The 23,994-nt window shown below is 42.4% G+C and overlaps 1 protein-coding gene across 1 annotated transcript; it reads left to right on the top strand.

The window, feature by feature from the left end:
• Nucleotides 1-187: 187 nt before the first annotated feature.
• DTL (denticleless E3 ubiquitin protein ligase homolog) lies at nucleotides 188-22,717 on the top strand. The gene is made up of 15 exons (XM_032183548.1): nucleotides 188-242; nucleotides 366-491; nucleotides 1,296-1,394; nucleotides 1,734-1,795; nucleotides 1,887-2,007; nucleotides 2,477-2,542; nucleotides 3,732-3,847; nucleotides 4,790-4,863; nucleotides 5,825-5,928; nucleotides 6,910-7,014; nucleotides 9,515-9,627; nucleotides 13,856-13,945; nucleotides 15,731-15,866; nucleotides 19,964-20,808; nucleotides 22,324-22,717. The coding sequence occupies exons 1-15, from the start codon at nucleotides 188-190 to the stop codon at nucleotides 22,390-22,392; spliced, it is 2,181 nt and encodes a 726-aa protein (XP_032039439.1). The 3' UTR covers nucleotides 22,393-22,717.
• The last annotated feature ends 1,277 nt before the right edge of the window (nucleotides 22,718-23,994 follow it).

Below are 23,994 nucleotides of genomic sequence, written 5' to 3'. Positions count from 1 at the left end.
CCCCCCCTCCCTAATGAATGGGAGGCGGGTGGGTGTGGCCCGCGCCGCCCAATCGCCGCGCGGAGGGGCGTTCCCGCCCGCGCGGCCGCTGCCCAATGAGCGGGGCTGAGGAGGTTTTGGCGCGGCGCTTGGTGGCGGGAGTCGGCGCTGCTTGGCGGGAGGCCGCGCGCTTGGGCGCGTCTTGGCCATGCTGTGCCGGGCGCTGCTCCGCCGCGCCGCCGCCACCTCCGCCGTGCCGCCCCGTGAGTACCGCCGGGACCCCGCACCCCGAACCCCCCGACCCGGGGTCGTGCCCCTCTCGGGGCTCCCCTGACCCGCGTTCTCCGTGCCCCGCGTGGTCACGGGGCCGCCCGTCTCGTTTGCAGGTCAGCCCTCGGCGCTTCCCCTCCAGCATCTCCTCGACAGCTACGCGTGCCGCCGGGAGGATGACCACCTCTCCTACGGGGAAACGGGCATGCCGGTCCCGCCCTTCGGCTGCCGCTTCTCTGCAGGTACAGCTCCCTCCTGGGAGGCCGCTCTCGGCTGTGGGACCTGCCGCATGCCGTGCTTATCGGTACTGCTCCAAGGCTTGGCGTTGGAGTTGTGTGTTTCTGTGAGGGCGAAACTGTGTTTGCACCTGCATCCTATGTGTACTGCACCACAGTGCTCCTCTTTGTGCGAGCAGAAACGTTTCCTTACAGAAATGACCAAAAAGCACTTATTCCAATGGCTTTTGTGTTTTGGCTTTGTCTGTTTCAAGGTACATCCTTGTGATGCAATATTTGACTAATAAGGCTTTGTTCAAAATATATAAGAGATGTAACAGGATGGAGAATAGTAAGTACAAATCAAAGAGGTGGACGTACGCCACTGGCACATGTGGAAGCTCCTAGACCTTTAGGACAATGATCTTTAGATCCTCCGTGTGTACTACTCTAGTTCTCATGCCTTTCTCTAAGGCAGCTTGCTGCTTTTCCAACCCACATCCAAGGAACATACTGGATGTTGTGGAGGACAGGCCATAAAGATGGAGGAATGGAGCTATCATAACTGGTGAAAGATCTATTACTATAGAAGTTGCTCCTTGCCACTTGATTTCCCACTTGAAGAGTTCTTGAATGGAACATCCAGAAAGAAATGTGTGGCAATATTCCTGCATTTTTAAGTTCTAAATTGTTCTGTAAATGCTATTTATCCTTACAGTTGTCCTTTGGGTCATGTGCCCTGTTTGAGGTGCTTGTACTCCCATCACAAAGGAAGGGGAGTAATTTTGAGTCAGCCAAATAATAGACAAATAAACTTCAACTTCTTTTCAGCACCGAACTTCGAGCATATACTGGCAGTTGCAAATGAAGAAGGATTTGTTAGACTGTATGATACCGAAGCTCAAACCACCAGCAAAGTGATCTTTAGAGGTAAGTCCCGTAACAGAATGTGATCTTCATTTGATGTGACAAGTATATGATTTGCTGGAATCCAAACAAACTTTTTGAAAGTTGATTAAACACAAATGTGGGCATTACTTGTATCCTTTTGTATACATTGCTGAATCCTGTTTACAAAGCAGCTGTGTGAGTGTGCTCTTCGAAAAGCACGTGTAGGTGAATTGTTCTGTGTTGTTTTTTTACACCTAGGGCAAGCTGCTGACAAATAATGAGATTTCTGATTTCGATGTCTGATGTTCTTTATCCGTCTGCAAAATGTCATCATGCTGCAATGTACTGAACTAATCTTGGCTTTTGTTCTCTTGTTAGAATGGCAGGCTCACTCAAATGCTGTATTTGACCTTGCCTGGGTACCAGGAGAACACAGGATTGTAAGAAGTCTTTTTCCATCTACCTTTATTCTTAATGCTTTGGCAACTGCGTGCAGAAAATTACTAAAGTTTTTTATTCTTTCCTCTGAAGGTCACTGCTTCAGGAGACCAGACAGCCAAGGTGTGGGATGTGAGAGCTGGGGAGCTTCTTGGCATATGCAAAGGTCACCAGTGTAGCCTCAAGTCAGTCGCTTTCTCTAGATTTGAGAAAGGTAAATGTTGATATTCCTCGCTGTATTTTTTTCTTCTTCTTTCCCCCTAGTGCATCTATACTTATGGGGCTAAAAAGGGGTTTTGGAACCTGACAGTGACAAATAGCATGGGCAGGATGAACAGTGACTTAGCCAGTGAAGCAAAAGCAACTTTTTGGAACCTCACGGTGGTCTGATGCTGTCTGCCCTTTTCTGATCTTGGACAAGTTAGATGTGATGTCAAGACATGATATTGAAGTCACTTGGTCCTTACTTACATACATAAGCATGGAAATATTCTTCAGAAGCTGTTTTTTTTTTTTCTAGAATAGTAGTAAGGAAACCTCATGAAGAGTAAGGAAACTAATCAAAAAGCACAGCAGACGAATGACCTGAGTTTTCCTATTTCTAGGGCTATGGGCACATAGACGGCATTCAAGTTGTTAAATAATCACATTTGGAAGCTAATAGCTCTCTATTTCTCTCTCAGCTGTCTTCTGTACTGGAGGCAGAGATGGAAACATCATGGTTTGGGATACCAGATGCAGCAAGAAAGGTAACTGAACTTTAGATATGTATCAGAAAAGCTCGGTATCGTGTGCTAAACAGTTATTGAAAATGCTAGTTCAATAATTACATTTAATTATAATGTAGGCAACACGTCAGTAAGAGGGAGAAGATTATCGGATAATAGGGGACTGCTTTAGTACACTAAAAGGATGGAATAAGTATTTCTTCTGTGTCTAATATGTTCCACTCTGTCTCAGATTTGCAGCTTGATCTATGCACTGTCCTGATAACACCCTATGCCTCAGTAAAGAGATAAGAGGGTACAGAACATATCCTTGTGTACATATAATCAGAATACATCAGCACTAAAATGGGCTGGCTGAGAGGGATTTGGCCAGAGCCATCTAGAGGGATGAAACAAAGCTGGGAAGTCTCCTGCCAGAGTAGGAAGGATGGCAGAAAGAGCAGAGCAGAGGACCTTGTGAGTTTGAGGAGCAACTGAATATATTGTGGGAACACCTAAATGCAGGCTGAGCTGATTCTGCTCCTCTCTTCTTGCTTCTTAGAGCTTCTTCTTCCCTGCAGGGTCACACCTTTATACTTTTCCTCAGCTCGCTGCTCTGTCATTAGCAGTTTCCTGGCATGTGCTGCCAGAACATCTCACTGTTGTGTCTGTCTCAGGTTCCCTAGCTCTTGAGCCTGGTGACAGGGGGAAAAGGGAGGCTGCACCTGACTGGAGTGGAAGGTATAGTGAAGGGAAAAGGAGAGAAGTAATTTTATAATAGTAAAGCAGTATAATTTTCATAAAGTGAGAACTAAAGGGCAAAAGGCTAAATAGAAAATCAGGAAATAAATTAGAAAGCACTGGAAGTGGTCCTGTAAGTGCAGTTTTGCTCAGGATGAAGTCAGCTAAACATTCAAGGTCAGGAGGCCTGCTGAAGAACAGACTGCGGGGTAATGATTTCTGAGGGCAGCCTTCCCGGGCCAGTGTTGGCTTCAGTGCCTGTGCTACATTGACCTCTGCATTTTTTTGCAGTATATGCTCCTGTTTCCTACTATGTTTTCATTAGTATTGTATGTAACTAACAGTTACTGCCTTTGGATATATTACTGATTTTAAAGGCTAGTCTCAGCCACTTTTTAGGATTTATTCCCAGGTCCTGCTTGTTTAATTGAAGTGGTGGCAAGAGTGTGTAGACATAGAAACTAACTGAAGTGTCTTTGATTTCTTTCAGATGGATTTTATAGACAGGTGAATCAAATCAGTGGAGCACACAATGTGGTTGATAAGCAGACTCCTTCCAAGCTCAAGAAGAAGAGGCAAAACCTAAGAGGTCTTGCTCCCCTGGTGGTAGGTATCTGGTGGACAAGTGAAATGGGGGCCTCTGTTCTGGGAACAAGGTTATACATAGTAGACTTCCTAAACAATCACAGAATGGTTTGGGTTTGAAGGGACCTTAAAGATCACCTAATTCCAACCCCCCCCTGCCACGGGCAGGGACACCTCCCACCAGACCCATAAGCACACATTGCTGGCTTGTGTTGAGCTTCTCATCAAACAATGCCCCTAAGTCCTTCTGAATGGTGAGAAGTATTTGGCTTGTTTTTGGTAAATGCTCCAAAGTATCTTAGAAGGTTTTTGTGTCATGGTCACTTGATATAGCTAAATTTAGATGTTGTTTATCTGTCTAACAACCCACGTGCCATCAAAACCATCTTTGTGTGAATACTGTGTGAAATTACTTCTTTTTCTAGAGAGGAAAGGAGTGGCCAGCATTTTTTTTTTTTTTTGGGGGGGGGAGGGAATAGGTAGAGTTCTATTTTTTTTTGTTTCCCCCCCTTAAGTCTGACTACAGAAATGACTGCCTCACCAGACTAAGAACTGGTCTTATTTAATCTATTAAGTCTTCATTGATGAAGACAGTTATCTTACCTCTGACCTGAAAGGTGCAATCCTAAACTACTGTCCAAATACTTAGAACTCACTGGCAATTTCACTGATGGGGTGGGGGAGTGTTGACAGGATTGTTGTCTGAAACGGCATCTGGTATTCCAGGTTTTCCTGCCTGTTGGGACCAGCTTGCTAGAAAGCACAAAGCTAATTCTGTTAGGAGAGAGCCCAAGATGCTCAAGCTAGTTTTAGAGCAAAACTCAGGCTGGCCTATGGCCAAGAGGAATGAGATTGTCTGGCTAAGAGGAGGTGCCCTCAATAATGTTCACTTAGCCTTGAAAGCAGCAAGATTTTTGCTAACCTTGGTAGCAAACAAAATTCCTTTTTATTTTTTCTTTTAAGGATTTCCAACAGAGTGTAACTGTGGTGCTGCTTCAGGATGAACATACTCTTATCTCTGCAGGAGCTGTTGATGGGTAAGGAAGGAGGATACTTGCTTTTCCATGCTATTCTGTGTGCTCTTAGTGGCACAAAAAGGTTGGAAGATTTCTTTTTTTCCCTAAGATCACACAGTGGCCCACAAAGCTACAATTACCTTTAGTTATAGTCAGCTGAGCTTGCTGCCAGCTTACATTGCCAGAGCTGAATGCTGCTTTTCTTCCTTACCCAAGATTGCAGCACTGGGACAAATTGTGCATATGTGGTAAATGTTCATTTTAGTGTTTTAGCTATGGGGCAGAATGAGAACAGTTCTTATCTCTGTCTGATCCTCACGGACCTATAGGACCACAAGTAAACAGACTATTGTTAGACAGGGAGCTGTTTTGGGATGTGAGTGGGTGGTCAGTGCCTGGATATGTGTGGGCATTTGAGAAAATGTTGCCTTGAGTTATAAAGAATGCATTCTTCTAGCTGCCAGATTTGTTGCAGCATCTTGGAGCACAAGCAAAATGTCTCACTGATTATCATGGAGATTACATTCTCAGGTCTTGCTTCTTTAGGAGGCACCGTGTGGAGGCGTATTCTCCAGAGCCTTTCTGAGACAGATAATACTCTCTTGCCTATGGCTCAACAAGAGGCTTGATCCTGAAGAGAAAGAAAAACCTTAAAAGACTTGATTTTTAAAATCATAACTGTCAGGAGTATAAAGGCATCCTTGTACTTTCCTTTTATTAGTTGAGGAAACTTACTTGTGAGCTCATGTTGTAGGTTGTGTTAGTTACACAAGACAATGCTGCTTCCTCATCCATACCCGGCAGAATGATTGCTTTGCTTTCAGCACATCTCTGCTCTGTTTTTGCTCTGCTGTTCTACTTATTGCTGGGCACTCCTCAATAAGCAACCTGTCTTCCTGTGCTTATAGAAGGCTCTATCTGCATTGCAAAAGAAGTTTTTGACTGTTGACAAGTTAGAGATGTTTGTGCTTCTATATTTCAGCGTGATCAAAGTTTGGGACTTGCGCAAGAACTATGCTGCTTACCGTCAGGATCCGGTGCCTTTCAAGTCTTTCTGCTACCCCGGCACCAGTACTCGCAAACTGGGTAAGTTATTGGATAAGGTATTTACTAAATTTGCAAGGTGATTTTAAGAAGTACTGACAATGCTATCTCTTTTATTTTTAGACAAATATTGTTAAGACTGAGTTCAGCAGGATATTTTGATCACCAATACTAAATTTTCAAGTTGACAACTGAAAGTGCTCCACTTTTGTATCATTGCACCAATGATACAAATTTGCATGAGCTTCAGCAGTGTGTTCTCGGAACTGGAGATGAGGGAATAATAGAGCTCTGTAGGTGGAATTTAGCTAGCACTTTTGATGCATGAGTTGAAACTAGATTGAACTCTATTTGCATTGTATCTTTCAAAGACAACAGAAAGGGCTGTTTTTTAACATCATAACCTTAGTCAAGCAATAATTGAGGCTGTTTCTTATCAAAAATAAGTGTTTTTGTTCATGTTGCTCTATACTTAGCACCTTATGATGCTCTGATGCAACACAGTAATTGCTGATGACTTGTCAACTGTCCTGATGTGTTAGTACACGTAATGGTCAGTATAAGTCCCAAGGATGAGGGACATCTTTGAGGAGCTGGTTATAAAATAACTTGTGTGCAGGAAGAGCTCTTCCTTGAAGCTAAATCACTAGCATATCAAAGGATGGCTTAAGCTACCAAAGCATGAGGACTTCTATTCACTTTCAACTTTTGTTTCTACAATTGGGTGTTCCTGCTATCCATTTGAAGCTATCAGATAAATTGCTTGCCTGCTCTGAAGATGGGAATTCTCTCTCAATAATGCCCTGAATACTCATGAGAAAATGTAGATATTGTTCTAGATGCTTTATTTCTACAGCAAGTGCCCTGTCAAACAAGTAAATCTTCCAATGATAATCTATCTTGCATAATAACATCCTTTCCAAATTTCCCTCTCTTGTAATTTCTTTGAGAATGCCTGCTGTCCAAACCATTTTTTGGAGTTACTTCTTACAAATAAATTCTCTAAATTCTTCTTGTCTTTAGGATATTCTAGTCTAGTTTTGGATTCCACTGGTGCTAATCTCTTTGCTAACTGCACTGACGACAGTATCTACATGTTCAATATGACAAGTTTAAAGACCACTCCAGGTAAGAGTGATATCTGTGGTAATAACCTGTAAAAAGTAATGCTGTGTACAGTAAGCTTTCTGAGGTCATCCATGAGAGCAGGCATCTACTAAAATCAAACAGCTGGCTGGCTTGCTATAGTGTTACATGGATGCAGACTTCTGCTTCAAAATTGTTCTTATTCAACAATAAAAACAACTCTTCAAGCTACAGGTGATGTGGTGCTATAGATGCAAAAAGCTCACACCTAGCCCTCGGTGCTCACAGCACTTGCTGGAATCCTGGTGTAGCAGTTTTGTGGGGCAGTCCAGAGACAAGGAGCATGTTATGGACTGACATCTGGCAGTGTTAGCTAGATGTTACAGAGCATAGGAAGACAGGTTTCTACCTCGTGCACTGTGACTTAAGCTTGAAGGCACAGAAAATCTATTTGATTCTCTTATGTCTGAAAGTACCTGGGAAAGAAGACACCCGTTGAATATTATACTTTTATATACTAATATTACAAGGACTTCATATTTAGTTTTAAACCATCATAAATAAAGATAGTAGCACAAAAACATGTAAGTGCAGATGCTGCTTCAACTAGACTGACACCAAGAGTAGTTTGCATATTGACTCTGGTTATCTTGCGAGGAATGGTTAGTGTCCACCTGCTGCCCACCTGAAGCAATCTTGAATCTTCTGCTTACGGTCAGTCTCTGATCTTTCAACTTTTAAGGTCTGAATCCATGTAAAGTGATCACCTATTATGTTGTACTCAGGTATTTTAAGGTGTCTGTTAAATTTAGCTTCTGCAGCAGTTTCTGGGAGAAAATATCCCCAGCATATTGATGCTTCTTTTTTTCTGTCATTTGCTTTCTCAACTTTTTAGATTCCTTCAGCTCTGCATCTGTGACCTTTTTGTTGACAATATGGGTCACAGACTCTAGTGCATTAAGCTTCTTTGTCATAGGCCAATGGCCGCTTCTTAGAAAGTGGCAAATCTTGTTAGATGCATTCCAGACAGACATATGATTTAGTTTCCATTGCCTTTTCTTAGTCTTCCAGTTAATTGAAACTAAATGAACAATGTGTCCTTCTGTATGCTCTTCAGCAAGGCAGTCTGTTGGGTGGGAACGCTTCCAAAGCTGAGAAGTAGTGCAAGGATTAAATATTAATAGGTCAATAGTTGATTTTAACCCTGGGTGTCACCACTGAGCTGTGGAAATTCTCCCACTGCTCCGTCCCCCTGCAAGAACGGGACAAAGCCCAGGACACCCCATCACCTGCCTCTGCATATAGCTGTTGCCTTCCGTTGACTTGTGTGTAGCAGATAAAACCTCGAGAGAAATCTTGATTCATCCAGCCAGCTGAAAAATGTGTGTGGCTTTTGGGGAATTGGCCAGGGAATGGTGTGCTGTGCCTCCCGCAGAGGGCAGCACGGGCCTGTGGTTGGCGTGAGGTGCCAGCGGGGACGCAGGGCCTCCAGCCTCGCTGGTCTTTATCCAGACGGCAGCAGCTCCGATCTAATATCAGGACGGCGTTAGCTGGAAGGGAGCCGTGAGGAAATCCTTCTGTAATAGGATTTGCCTGTAACCACTGCGCAGAAGGAGCCGCAGGTTAAAATCAAAGCATCTTGTGGGGTCTCACCACGTTTCAAAGAAAGCCAGAGGCAACCACATGTCCTCTGGTCTGTGGGTCACCTTCTTTGCCAAAAACACGATGGGAAAGAGTCTGAAAACCCTCTGACTGCTGACTGCCATTTTCTTGCTGCGCTCTTGTGGATCCTGCAACGTTCACAGTGTCACCACTTCTGAGCGCCAGGGCCGGACGAGGGTGTGCCAGCCCCATGTGGTGCTAAATCAGGAAACTTGCCCTTTCCACCCTGATAACGAGGCTGGGGTGCTCCACATCCACGTTCAGCTCCTGTGCTGGCCCTTGGCTCTTCCGGTGCTCGCAATAGGAAGAGCAGCAGCTATTTGGGGCCTTGAGGTGAAGCATTACGGGGACGTTAAATATAGATGTCTGACGAGTGTAGCTGACACGGCGGACGTTTTGCTGACGAAACGGAGATGCTGGCAGCCAGAGAAAGGAGTAGCAAATGCTCTGGTTGCTTCAACGGAAGCATTTTGTGCGACTGTCCTTGTTAATGTAGTGGGACTGGTGGCTGTGGCACTGGGAAGAGCGGGTGAGGAGCCATAACCAGAGCATTGGGGTAGCCCGCATGATGTCTTGGCTCTGCTTGTATTGTAACCAGGCCAAAGCTTTAATAAACCTGCCACTGCTTTCTAATGCTGTGTAGAGAGCCGTTCAGGTAAACCTGCTTCATATCAGGAGCTATGAGGGCTGCTGTTGAATGATGCTTCCTGCTACCTGCCGGCTGGAGCTCGGAGCCCTAGAGCAAGGGAGCAGTACAACCACTTTCTCTAGAGGATACGTGGCTGGGCAGGAAAAGCCTGTAAGATCAGCCCTGCTTATGCAACCAACCCCACAGCTGTGTGCTGAGTGGTGTTTTTACTTTCACTGTTTTTTCTCACAGTGGCGGTTTTCAGCGGACACCAGAACTCCAGCTTTTACATCAAATCTAGTACTAGCCCAGATGACCAGTTCCTGGTGAGCGGCTCGAGTGACTGCAACGCGTACATCTGGAAGGTGAGACGCTTGGGAGAAACCCAAGGGAGCGGGCCTGCCCAGGCTGGCTGCCCAGAAGTGCTCTGCTCTTTCGTTTCATTTGCTTTTCATGTTCATGTAGGACACTCCCTGCCTCCCACTCCTACTTAAAGCAGCGTGGGGTTAGCTCCTGGCATGTTGTGCCCAGAGCATGTTGCTGTCCAGGCTAGATGTAGCTAATGTGAAGCAGAGCTAACCTCCTGCCATCAATACATCTCTCATCACTGCTGCTTATTGCAAGTTGCCGATTGTAATCTGGTTTTAATGGGCATTACAGTCCTCTTTCGATCCTGTTGATTTAGACAACTGTGACAAGTAGACAGTTCTTGGTTCATATTTAGCAATGGAGCATATTAGGGGGGAAAAAAAAAAACACACACACACAAAAACAATTGTTTTAAAGGGCACACTTCCCCACCCCCCTTTTCTAGCTCTTGCTGCAGATTTAGCTTTTTCTCATACTTAATTTGCAGTAGTTAAAGCCTTTGTATTACAGCGAGGGCTCAGCCAGAGCCTTCAGCAAAATTCCAAAGCACTGTCTGACAGCTGAGAGGCTTAGTCACTTGGCATCTTGTGCTGACGTGTAGGAAATGCAAATGTCACAAAGTTAATAGCAGGGACCTCAGAATAAGGCGTGCTTCAAGTTCTGTTCTCCATAGTTTACAGCTGTACAGGAATAGAGTAGACTTCCTATCTCAAGTAGAGTAGACAGAAGCTGCAGGTGACTGCTCACTTCGGGTTCTGGGTAATTTTAGGGACTATTGAATTGTTTGCCCTGTTCACAATGAATTTGAAAGTAAAATAGAAAGGTGAGAGAAGAGGGTTACCCTTTTGTGGTTTGAGCATGTAGTCCCTTTGATTGTGAGAACACTTCTTGTAAGTAGCTAGGTTGCTTACTCAGAAGTAGCAGGAGTGCAGTAGTATGGCCAGTTCCATGTCAAGGAGTGTAATTTTAGCCTTCCTTAGTTCTTTGCAAGTTCAGCAAAAATACCTGTGGAAAATTGGGCTGTGCATCCTGCATTCATGTGTTTTGGCTTTTTTGTGGAAAAGTGGCTGGAACTGGGTCAAGAGCATTCAAGGATGTCATAACATCTCCATGTTTATGCAAATATATTTAAAAGCTATTTGCATACAGGAGGCTTCTATTGCTGTCACATGTGGGTGACAGATCATATTACATACTTATCAAATAAGTAATCGGGTAATCACTTTTCTTTTATTCCCATAGGCATGTTAGAAAGAGGAACCTTCAGCAAAACTTGGTCTCTTTCTCAGATCTGTCATATGCAGAGGCTTCTTAATTTGTCTTAAATGTTGGAAGACTTTACTGACATTGAAACGTGTGTATCTTTTAATGGGATGAGGACTTAGAGTACTGTGAAAATATATGCTTAGATATTTCGTGAACAGTTACCAGGTAATGTTGGAAAGAACTTAATGAAGTGTGCTCTTTCCATATCTAGAGAGGAATAAAAGGCAGACCAAGACCTTATCAAGGAATAAAAGACAGAACAAGACATTGTCCACCTAGATTATTTCTTTGAGGAACTTTGGAAGCAATGCCAAGCTGTGCTTGGGTCAGCAGTTCCCAGGAAATACTGTGGCTAGAAGGTATTGCTGACAAGAGTGCTGTTTCAGTCTGCTTCCGTGTATAACATCACTTTCAGACAATGAACATTCACTTTATTGTGTTGGGTTGTTTTTTTTAAATTATTAATCTGTCAGTTAATGAACTGACTCAAACAACCCTAAGATCATAAAAGCCAGAGAGCAGAGAAGTTTCTGTCTGCAGAAATGGTATCTAGCTGAGCTACCTCCCTGGTAATAAACAATATACTTCATAGATATACACTTCTATGGCTCCATTATCCTTCAATATAACTATATTAAGCTACCCTTTGGTCTGTCTTTCCCAGTATTGGAATGTATGTGCTTTTGTATCATTAAGCATAAAACTATACACACCATTTTATGCTGATAATGGATGCAACAGCTGTTCAATGAGTAGAGTAATAAAGTCTCACTTCCTAGGTTTCTCTGTTTCTTAACCTTTCCACAATAGCTCTGACTTCCCCAACGATATCCTGTCAAATCAGGCAAAAAGCAGCATGGGCTGTGGCTAATCTTGACTTAAAATGCACAGGCTGGCCAACTGTCTTCTGCCAAATGCAATGGACAGGGCTGCAGTTCTGCCTGCCTTGCTCCATGGGAACACTGGCTGCATGATCCATCTCATCAGCATGAAGCTGTTCCAAGATCTCTGCCCTCCTTTGGGTGTGGACCTGCTGAACAATTTCAGCCAAAGGTTGAAGTAGACAGATGGGTCCCCTTGCTGCAGAAGCCACCCTTCCTTAGGAAGCAGGGCTAAAAATGAGGGTTTCTGGACTCTAAATACATCAGCATTCCAGGGAAATAAGGAAATACAAAACTCTTGCTAACGCATTTTTTTTCTAGCACCCAAGTATGGGTGGTGTAGGTTGGCCTCCTCCTTGTTCATATTCTAATGAATGCATCCTATCCTACTTTAGTACACAGTAATGTAAATTGGGTGTAATTGGTTTAATTTACACCACTGCAGTGTAAAACCAGTTTGGTCCAGCAAGAGTTATTCTCTTCCTCTGCTTTCCTTTCAGCAGTCAGTGACTACTAGTGACTACTCAGTCTGTTATGTGTGCATTGCAAGACTTCTATCAGTAAATGAAGGTGTTGTCTGCACCTCTGTTGATTATTCCCTAAATAGGCATTTAGTTTCCATGATATTGCTTATTTTGGCAGAGAAGGAATAATCTGAACAAGGCATTTAGTGGATATTTAGTCAGTGATTGCCTCTGCTATGTCGGGGAGAAAATATGGCCTGTTATGAAGAACCTGATTTTTCTCACAATATCACAACAAGTTACAAGATTCAGAAGCTGGATATTCAATTACAATTCTACAGGGTGCTATAGGAGGTGATCCACAAGGGAAAAAATAATAAAAACAAGACCAAAAACTTTCTGCGTAAGTCAGAAGCCTTCCCAGATGTTTTGCATCTTTCTTTGAAATCTGTATGTAACATCTACTCCTTTTCCCACACAGTAAAGGATCAGTTCATTCACTTAGTCATGTATGCAAATCCTCCTTATAAATCCCCCTTATAATATCACATCAATAATGGTGACTCATAGATCTGGAATGGATTGTCTGCTGAAAGCATGCAAAGCTTGGATGTAATCTGTGTGTGCATGTTTGTGTGTTTTCTTTCTTGGGCCACCTAATGCTAACTTCGGCTGTATCTATCACATGAGCTGTGATTGAAGAGTAATAATAATATGGATTAATAATAAAAATTAGAAAGATTTATGAATGGTTAAAGAGAAACAGGGTTTGAGTTTAATGGGTATTTGTGCTATAGGGAGCACTTTTGTGAACTCTTAAGAGGCTTTGTGGTCCAGTTGGTTGGCTGGAAGAGGTTCAGACATTTGGCAGCCACGCAAATACCAGTTCTAAAGCCAGTGAAGATTCATCTATTGAACTTCTGGTGGTGTGTTGTTTTTTTTTTGTTAAACCTTTTGTGGTAGGGACATTTGCAGAATAGCAGCAGAACGTATTTACCTATTCTCAATGTGCTTCCCAAACTTTTAAGCATCTTACCTAGAACAGATAGTTTCTTAACGTAGTAAAACGCTCGTGTGGTGTGTTGGGTTGACAGCTCTGGTAGAAATCCCACGTGCAGCAGGAGTTAAGCAAGTGTTTCCAGGCAAGTCTGTACCTCTCAGTGCTGGCCAGCTACTTCAGCTCTAGAGATGAAATACAAACTGATTCTCAGAGCTCTGTCAGTCCATGTCTCTCAGAAGAGATTGCCAACAGTACGTGATGTGGGGATGCTCTGTGGGGAAGGAAGAGCATTAAGACATCTCTGTTTAGTCCACGAGGTGGTGAAGTAAACTCTGGTCTTACTCTACGTGGTCCACTGAACAGGCAACAACTCCTCAGGCAGCCAGTGCCAAAAAGAAGTCTTGGAAGTAAGGAACAGGGCTTTAGGTCTGGGTTCACCTCTCAGCTGCAATGGACTATGATTACAGGCAGGAAGCATTTAACTTACCTGTCTGATATGGGTAAGACAAAGTATTTGCATGCTTCACAGGTGGGCTGTGGAGGCCCTTCTCAGTGGTGTATATTAGGCTGTGGGTCTTGTGATTTTATACTTATTTTCCTATGGAATTTACAGGTTTCTGAACCCAGCCTGCCTCCAAGGATACTTGTTGGTCACTCTCAAGAGGTTACTTCCATTGCTTGGTGTCCTTCAGATTTCACTAAGGTTTGTTTTCTGAAAAATTGTCTTCCCTATGAAACAATAGATGTAATGTGACAATATTTGCTTTTCAAAATTGCGGCAATATTTGTTGATTTGGAAGGAAGTTCTTAGTTAATAATTTCTAAAAATGTTCATTCGGGAGGAGGGGGTGGGCAGTAAACCAAGCTTGTTGCATGAGTACAAGTATCAGATTTTTTTTTTTTTTTTTTAATAATTTGGGCTATTTGATAAGACCTAGCAAATTGCAAATGAACAAAGACTTCTCATAATGAGAGGTTGGTACACTACTTGTGAGTGACAAAATTGTGAAACCATGTCATCAGGGCTTTCAAAAGCCAAAAGCTTGCTTTGTGGCTCCATACTTACGTGTCTGACCACTGATACATCTGTCAGTCTTGTACAGAGTGGTAAGAAATTTTGAATGCCCTCTAAAAAACGCATGGACTCTTTCATTGTGACTTTTTTCAAGATCTGAGCTGGTTTTTGACAAATATTTGTGTGTAGATGCAAAAAACTGCAGTTGATGTTTATGTCAGTTATTATGCCCCAAGTATCACTAGAAGGAAGGGAATTAACAGAGGAAGCTGGTTTAAGTGACTAGCCTAGCTCAAAATGAGAAGTAACTCTGAAAAATCCTAGACAGTATCCTAATAATAGAGTTTCTTGCATCCCATAGGTATAGGTACTTTACTTAGCTTTCACTGCAGCACCAGGTGTTCAGAAAAACTTTACAGTATAGGAGAGTGGGAGTCTTGCAGACAGACACAGAGAATTATTCTAGCTGTATAAGATGCAGAAGAATATGTGAATTTGTATTTTGGATAAAATCTCTGGTCTGCATGGCCCACCATCCTGATCGTTATGATTTGGAAATGCAGAGCAATGCAGCCTTTTAAAATCTATACCAACACAATTGAAAAGTAGTTACCTGCTTTACAGACTGAAACATGGAGAGAAGTGAAAACGTGATGCTAAGAAAGATCAGTAAGCTGGTTGAAGTGATTTGAGAGGCCAAGATGCTTTCTGGGGTTGCAATATTGGTGTCACAGGTCACAGTATAGACACTTTCCCGTCCACATTACTATAAACTTTGGCCACAGCATTTCCTTCTTGCTAGGGATTCCCAGGTGGGTCACCAGATAACCTGTCCAAAGAAAGCCATAAAAGCGTGGCTTAGGTAGGTGCTGCTGCTCATTTGAAATAACTTCTGCAGATCATTTTGGAACATACAGAGCCACAGCAGGAATCTAGGTGAATGTTTCTAGCAGAATTGGTTTCTCTGCCAGACATCTGAGTCTGCAGAGATAGCACTTAAGGCTGGTGCAACAGCCTTCCAGTGTCACCTTCTCAGTGTGCTGCGAATGTCTGTCCCCCAGCAGAAAAGGTCCTGAATGACAGAGACAGACCTAGATGCAGAGGCAAGAAGCAGCATGTCTGCTTTTGGCTACTGAGTGGTGGAAATAGCAAATTATGCACTGGCCCTTCCTGAGCAGGCTGTTCTGTTACAGAGCTGTGCAAGGCCAAGGGTTACTGGTGGCTGGGATTTCTCTAGCAAAAAGAATTGAAGGCTTTATGCCTGAGAGGCAGCCTTCCCCTTTAAAGCAAACATTTGTCAATGGTACAATAATGAAATAGAGTTGAGTTGTTTCATTTGCTTTATGGGTAAATCTTGTCCCCTTGCCAACCAGATTTCACCCTGCATTCATACTGGCTTGGTGTGTTGGGTGTAGCTGTCCTAGGTCATGTTGCAGTGCCCCAGGGATTGCAACAAACGCACTTATATTGCAGATTGCCACGTGCTCTGATGACAACACTGTGAGAATTTGGCGCCTACAACACTGTCCTGAGGAGGAGAAGTCAGCGTCCAGTAAAACCAACTTGGTGGGCTGGGCCACACAGAAGAAAACAGAACAACGTGGAGCAGGTAAGGCCCCTGTGATATCTTGCTCTTCAGCAGGGCTTCTGAAATTTGGCTGTTCACCAACAAAAGCCCTTGTCTTGTCTTACTCTTCCCTTTTCTTTCTTTCTTTCTTTCTTTCTTTCTTTCTTTCTTTCTTTCTTTCTTTCTTTCTTTGTTAGCCAATAGTTCATATAGCCAGCCAGACACTTCTACGTGTAAATACTTCTACTGCCACCAAGATGAGCTGGCTGCAGTAGCTTACAGTATGATGAAGTTTGCATGACCAGCCTGCAAAGTAAATATTTATTAATATAGCTTGTCAGGCAGCCAGGTCTTCAGTGGGCATCAGCAGGGTTTGATAAGTGAACGGCCAAAGGAGATGCCTGGACTTCTTCAGCTGGCAGAGCTGGAACCCAGAATCACTTGCTTCAGAGCTGCTTTCGTACATCTCCAGCTAAAGAGGGTTTGGTTATTAGCTGTAGCAAGTCACATTTTTTTTTCATGTCAAATAATAACAGAGAGCAGTAAGATCATACACTTTTTCCAGTTCCTATTTTACCAAGTAAAGGGCTGATGGCACAGCCTGGAAACTCTGAATTGTTTCCTTCTGCCCAGCAGTTGAACTCTGGTCAGTCGTCTTTGCTGATATTAATATTACATCTTTCTTTAGCTTTGTGCAGTGGGACTGACTGTCTGTACAGACAAATGGCACTTAGTCAAAGGACTTCAAGAATGCATGTAGACAATCACAATGTGATCAAATTGTTCCAAAATTAATCAATAGCATTCATCAATTCAAATGCAATACCTGTCTACAAAGCCTAGGTGATCAGACAAACCTTGCAACATGCTTTCAAATCTAGCAAGCAGATCTGGCCTATATCACACTTAAGAATGCCTAAGGTTGGTCTAAATGATCATAATATGTACATCTGAAGAATTATCAGGAAAAATCAGTTCAATGTTTCTAATGTAGCCTTGATTGTGAATTGCTGTTCCTCTCTGGAGGAGAAGCTACTCACTGGACAGTACCTAGAACAAAAAGAAAGGAGCCCTGGGTCATAGCACTGCTTTGACTTGTGTAAAATATGCATTTTGTTACAGCAGAGTGGGTGAAAGGAGAATAACAACCCCCTCCCCTGAGTGAAATAGGATGAGCTTCACTGTAGCGTAGCTCTGGAACTAAGAATAAAATAGCTTTTTAGCAGCTGTTGGTGTGACTTCCTGTGTTCCACCTATCTTTCCTAGCCACTTTGCAAATGAATTTCACCTTGGCTAACGTAAATAAAGGCTGAAGGTCTCCAAATCCCACTAATGGGATAACGTTACATCTAACCTTTTGCCAGTGAGTAAGTCTTGCAGGAAGTTTGCAGGACAATAGTAGGGAGAGTGCCAGGTCTGCTCTGTAGTTGGTAAATGGCTTGTGTGTACATGCACACAGAGAGGGCTGAAAAATCCACTTCGTGTATTTTATAGAAGTAAGCATGAGTCTAGTGTATAAGCCTAAAACCTGAACTAATTTGTACACTAAAATTTTACAAGTCAGCTTTGGCAATTTTACTGGAAAAATAGCTTATTTCTCATTGTTCTTACTGCATTAAAGCAACACAGGAGGGAAAAGGAAGTACACAGACACTGCAAGCACAACAGCAGGCTTCCTGCTGACCTTGGCTCTTGAGCACAAAGCACGTGCTGTTGGAATATAGGAGTTATCTGCAGAGATTGATTCGGCACTGGCAACTACGTACTATTTCAGACTTGCTGGGATGAGATCTAGGTAGTTCTCTACCTATTTATGTGGAACAAGTTGTGAGGCTGAGGTTGTGTATTAACTGTTGACCTATATCATGAAGTGTAGCAAGCAATTTCCTTTTCTTTGGAAACTGTTTTTGTGGCTTCCCTAAGTTGCACTACTTTCTCTTTGCTGTTGTGAAACCAAACTTGTGGAGTGGGCCTGTACCTGAAAAAACTGTGAGTCTTAAATCTGGAGGTTTGTAATACCACTTTAGAGCATTTGTAGCAGAGAAGGTAGAAAACATCTCAAATGCCTGCATTGGTGTTATGCAAATTGATTGCAGGTATTTAAAGTATGCACAAGCATGCAACACTCTGTGGAGCAGCAGCATGAATGGAAACAGCCTGGAACTGAGTAGAAGCCTGAATAATGCATGCAGTTTTAGTAAAAAAAAAAAAAAAAAAAAAAAACTCGTGTTGATTTTCTTTATCTCAGGTTTTGGGGATGTAGCTAGCTTGCTTCCCATCTGACTCTCAGGACAGTTTTTTTTTTTTTTTTTTGTTGTTTTGTTTTTTGTTTTTTGCTTATCTGCTGTCTCCACAGTATAACTCTCAGATTGGCTTGAGACTGAGAATACTCATACCTAGGTAGTCATGCTACATTTATATCTGCCATATGAATTTGTAGGTGGTCATTATGGATTGAGAACTGCTGAGCTTACTTCTTCTCTTCTAGTAGCTTAAATTTTTAAATACAACAAATTCCCCAGCTTAAATATTATTGTTTTGTAAGTGCTCATTAAAGTAAAGATTAAGAGAACCAATCTTGGCAGTCACTTTCTCCTAGTCCATGCTGATGTAAATTATTATGAGGTAGCACACTTTATCAGGAAAGCCTTTAATTCTGTTTATGTTTTAAGGTGATTTGTAGTGGGATCCATTAATATGGGGTCCTGGTATGGTGCACCAGTACTTGAATTTTAAAGGGCTAGATAATGCAGTAAAAGGAAAGATCAAAAGAGGTTTATTAGGGTATGTAATCAAAGAGTTGTGTAGGTGATCACTTGACATGTTATTTGTCAGACAGCCTAGAGACCTGAAGAAAATGGCAGGTTATTCACAGTAGACTTCTCATTGTCCTAATGAAGTGCTTTACAGTACAGCAGCTAATGTTGAGAATTAAGAGTTCAGATTAAACCTCTGGAATACAGAAAACATTTAGAGCTCTTGTGCTTGGTAGTGGAAATGCCTGGGGTAACTCATGTGCTATCCTACTTAATTGGATCACCTCAAGTTAGATGAATGAGAAAGCAGGCATCTAAGGGACCTGTGAATGTGGTCTCTGGAGGGTGCCATAAAAAAAAAAATCTCCAATGTTGCTGCAGATTGAGATCTTTTCTATATATTATTCCCACTGTCACTACTGAAATCCTCATGAGGTCCTGAGTGTAAACGTACCTATGACTACCATTTTAATAAGCTGGGCGTTCAGAAACTTAAGCTGGGGATTCAGGAAAAAAAAGGAGCATGGGATTTTTACATCTTGACTAGTGAGCTCAAATGCCATTGTGACATATTTGTCTGGGGATCATTTATTTAAAAAAAATAACAACTACAGTGACAGATTTTATTTTCTTTGGAACTGAAGTTCTTGTTCAGGAGGTGAAGAACTTCTCTCATTTCCCTGGGTGTGGTAAAAATTTACCAACTTCATGCTAATACAGCACTGCAGAAAGTTCTCTCTGAAAAGGACGAGAGGAGGATGTCCTTTCCCATTCTCGCATTTTTTTTATCTTAAAAATATGCAACTATTAACACATGACTATCAGCATTATTCATTTGTGAAGGTATTGTAGCATAAAGTTTCTGTGGTATTATAATTAGCCTTGGGACCTTCTTACAGTACCTTTGTTCCTCAACTCTGTCATGGCGCCATTAACGACTGTACGGGTGACCAGCTGCAGGTAGGGGCCCAACCTTGTTCTCAGACAGCTTCCCAAAACAGATCTGTCTGGACCAAGCCATTGCAAAGCTGCCAGCAAGGCTAGATAAACTTAGAAAATTCAAGATCTGTTTTGCCTATCCATCAGTCCCTCAGCTATAGCTTAAGTAAGGATTCTAGTTTTAGAAGGAATATGAATAAAAGTCAGACATTAAACCACTGTACTGTATTATACTTAGCCATATGATAAAGGATTTTAAATAGAATTTGTATCAGTTTAACTGAAATAAGAAGCATCTATGCAATCTGTAGTTCAGCAGAGTATGTCTGAGAAGCAGGGTGAGTGCTGAATCCATCCCCTGCCTGGAAGGGGCGTTTATGAAAGGTCTGCCTTTCATCTGCTGTTCTATGTTCCTCATTAGACTACTTATTTCTCCTCTACCAGGATCACCAGTCAGCCTACAGAATACTCCTGCCAAGGCTGTCACAGTGGGCAATCCGTGTGTTTCCTCACCACGTCCAGCTGCCTGTGCTCCCAGTAATTCTGGAGACCTTCCTCTTTCTACAAACACTCCAACAGTCTCCCTCAAAACCCAAATTGCTGCAGCCTGCACACCAGCAAAGCGGACTGGAGCCAGCCCATGCGCTTCTCCCAAACCTGTGACTTCCTCCAAAATGTCCATTAAACACTGGGTTACCAGGACTCCATCCTCTTCTCCTCCAGAAGTGGGGAAAAAGGCTCTTTCTCCTAGAAAAGCCCTGGCAGAAGTCACACAAGGTCTCCTGGAAACATCTAGCACTCCTAAAGCACCACACTCACAGGTTGAAAAGCGTGCCAAGAGGAGGCTCGACTGCAGCAAGGAAGGCGATGTGAGACAGAAGTGTCTGCAGGCCTGTAGCTGTGTGACTGAACTGGACCGTGTGGCTAAAAAGTCCAAGCTAAACTTGTGTCACTTGGCTGCAGAGCAGAAAGCTTGTGATGAAGGCTCTCCAAGTCTGGCTGACCTGGATAATGAGCAAGAAGGCTCTAGCCACAGCCCAAAAGAGCCTTCTCTTTCTGGAAGCCGTATTAATCCATCCGGTGTTCAAACTTCCCCTCTTCCTTTCCAATCTCCATGTGGAAAAGGCACGGATGTGGTAGACAAGGAGAATAGTTCACCTGAACGAAAAAACTGGCTGTCTGCTCTGGGAGAGAAGCTACGGACTGGCAAAACTGGCAGCCCCCCGTCATCTTGCAGTCCCAGTGCAAAACGACAGGATGCTGCAGCAGTGGCCACCTCACCGAAAAATGTAAGTGGGACAGTCAGGGACAGTGGTAATGAAAGACACTCCCCTTTCTGCGCATGGTTAGCTCTCTTCCACCCAGGCATTCAAAGAATTATCTGATTACAGACAAAAGAGATGATTTCTGGCCTAATAAGCTAGATACATTAATGCTGTTATCTACTAATCCCCTCTGTGCAGGAAGAGAATTCTTAGGATGGTGTTGTCCATCCTTTGAAAGGAACTTAGAGCACACAGGAGCTCAAAAATCCTCATAGTCCCCAGCTGGATGTTTGAAGGATGTAGCTGTCATCTGTAATGCAGCTCTTCTCTAAGAAGCACAGTAATGACAGCACCTTTCCTGGCAGATCTGTTGTTTATGAGTTCACAGTCACATCTGCCTATTTACGTTACTGGAAAGACATGTTAGCATTGGAAGAAAGAGCTAAATTTTATTCTAGCCCAGGTAGCAAAAGAATTTGTTACTTATCTTAAAACTCTGGACTAAATAATTCCTTCGGTTCATTCTACCAAAAACTATCAGAAAACAAAGAAATTGCAAAAGAGACAGAGGACAGGATTTGACCTACATAATCCTACTTTTGATGTACAAGAAGCCTGGCACTGAGCTCATATTAGGATCTGGAAGTTAAGCTTATAAAGCAGCTAAAAAAGTTGGTGTGAGGGCTTGAGGATTTAGCACGCATACTGAAAAATGATAATTACATTTTTTAAAAACAAACCAAACTTTTCTCTGAAACTGGACTCAACGTCCAACAGTTTCTTTGACTAAGTCTTATTTCAGTAAATGTCAGGTAAATTTTCAGTTGTCACATTTTAGTTGTGCTCTCAATTGAACATCTGATGCTAGACGTTGTTGCCGAGTTTAAGGCTTATTTTAGTGAAGTATCTCACATCTTAACTGATTTCACCTCTTCCAGCATTTCTACCAGATGCAAGGTGGGGAAGCCACCACTCCTTAGGTTATGTGTAGCAGTTGAACTCTTCATGTTATTGTTGTGCCAAGAAAACTTGGTTATAGTAAACCTACAGGTACTTATAGTACGGGTTTAAACACAAAATGTAAAGATTTGCCCTGGAGAGAGATTACTGTTCAGCAATCATCTGTCCTGCCCATTATGCTCTAGTTCAAACTTTGTGCTCATGGCCTGTGCTGTGCCCGAGGCTTGCCAAGGTGCCTGGAGTAGCAGCAGCGCTCACTGATCTGTTACATCTCAGGGATCTGCAGCCCTGTAATCTGCAGTAGGGAAGCTGGAGCTGCAGCCAGGGTGTATTTCCTACAGCAGTAAGGCAACCCCAGCTTTTAGCCAGTGTTTCCTGTGGGTGGTAAGCCTCTTATCTGTGAGACAAACAGATTACTATAAAGAACCTTTCATTTGCTATCTTACTCGGTAAGCTAAACAAACCGGAGCGATGATGGAGGGGAGACTTTAAGACTCCTGCAGCATGAGAACTGTTAACCAAGAAACGTTTCTTATTGGTTTTGTGGTTTGTTTGTTGTGTTGTTGTTTTTTTTTCTAGGCTGTAACCACTCCATCTTCCATGAGGAAGATCTGCACATACTTCCACAGAAAGCCACAGAATGACTGAAGCAGTGTGTGGCAGTTGCACCTGATGGATGTTGACACTGTGGTATTGAGACCAGATTTAGCAGCGCTGCCAGAGCAACGTGCTGGGATTACACAGTTTGTTTTCAGACCTCAGTAAACTTGGGTTTTTACTCTCCTCTTTTTAAAGCCATTAACATTTGAAATCAACCAAGCGTGGAAAATTATCATAATACTTAGACTCATGGTTTCTTAATTGCTTCAGCTGATGGATCTTATTTTGTAAAGAAAACAGAGTATTTTTTACATGGCAACTGTTACAGTCCAAATTGAGCAACAGCTCTGCTGTGCATTGTTGACAGGCACATGAAGCTTGTCTTTTAATGTTACTAATCTGCTGTTGAAATTTTCTCTGCTTAAAGAGTACTGCATGAAGCATTGCAGAAAAGTAAGTGTTGTGTGTCAAGAAGCCTGTGCTGGAGGTAGAGCTGAGCCACTTCATGCTGAATGGCACTTCCAGTTATTCCTCTTGTACAGCAACAACAACCGAGCAAGGAAGTTATGAAAGTGTAAATAATACATAAGACTTTCAAATGCCCTTGTATCCATCTCCATCCAATGGCACAGCTTATGATACTCCAAGAGGAGAGAGAGTATAATCAAGTACTTAATAACTGTACTCCTTTTACCACCCCCTTCCTTCTCGAAGTCTGAAAACTTCTGTATTTACTAACTTAGCTGGCTGTAGGACCATCAGCACTACAGCTGTTGAGACCAACAGCTTGTCGCTTCTCCAAAATAAAATATTGGCAAGATGTGTTACAAAAGTTAGTTTAATCTGTCCCAAATAGTGCTCCATAACAGCTGGTTGCTCAGCAACTTCTTACAGATTCAGCCTGCAGCAAAGGCATTAATAACTGCTTGTAAAATACCTTTATAACACTTATAATACAGTATTTATAAAATAATACCTTGTAAATTAGGGGGCACTTCACATCTTAGAAAGCACTTCACAGCGTTTACATATTAATGTTTTATATGCTTTCCCATCTGTAAGTCATCACTGATGCTGATAGAACAAGGTCAGTAGCTGAAATGAGATCACTGTCCTGCTGGCTAATGATAATAACCTTGTGGTCATGGTTTCCAGAGAGGTGGTTAGTAAAAGATCTGTATCTTAGATTGGAGCATTTACTCTGTCTTCTGGTATGATGGTTCCTATGAACTTAAATAAATAAACAGCACCTCAGAATCCCTATTAAGTCTTTATATTGCAAAAGTATTGAGGTATCTGATGGGGATGTGCTCCAACTAACTGATGTTTTCTGTCTGAAAATTTCAGACCTACTTTACAGCATCATTGAATTACTATGGTAGTTGAAAGGGATTAGAAGAAAACATGCTGGTTTTCTTCTAATTTTCAGATATATTTTGCTGTGGATTGTATTTTGCAAGGAAGTAAAATACATGAAAGAACTGGCTTCTGTGAAAGGTCTCTTGTAGTTACAAAGCAAAAATAAATGGGTAACGTAATTTAAAGGAGGAAAAAAAAAACAAAACAACACCAAGTCATCATCAAGTTGAAGCTTTTAGCAGGAGCACTCAGGTACATGTAGGTACCAGAACAACTTCCTCTTGTTTATTG

This window comes from Aythya fuligula, chromosome 3 (genome assembly GCF_009819795.1).
Source record: "Aythya fuligula isolate bAytFul2 chromosome 3, bAytFul2.pri, whole genome shotgun sequence".
Classification (NCBI taxonomy): domain Eukaryota; kingdom Metazoa; phylum Chordata; class Aves; order Anseriformes; family Anatidae; genus Aythya; species Aythya fuligula.
This window is presented reverse-complemented; position numbering and strand designations above follow the sequence as displayed.

Bases quoted from the DNA above. Each gene is read 5' to 3' on its own strand.
- DTL (XM_032183548.1), top strand. From the start codon at position 188: ATGCTGTGCCGGGCGCTGCTCCGCCGCGCCGCCGCCACCTCCGCCGTG. The intron at 5,929-6,909 runs GTAAGTTATTGG...TCTTGTCTTTAG, and splicing joins CACCAGTACTCGCAAACTGG to GATATTCTAGTCTAGTTTTG. The intron at 13,946-15,730 runs GTTTGTTTTCTG...CTTATATTGCAG, and splicing joins GTCCTTCAGATTTCACTAAG to ATTGCCACGTGCTCTGATGA.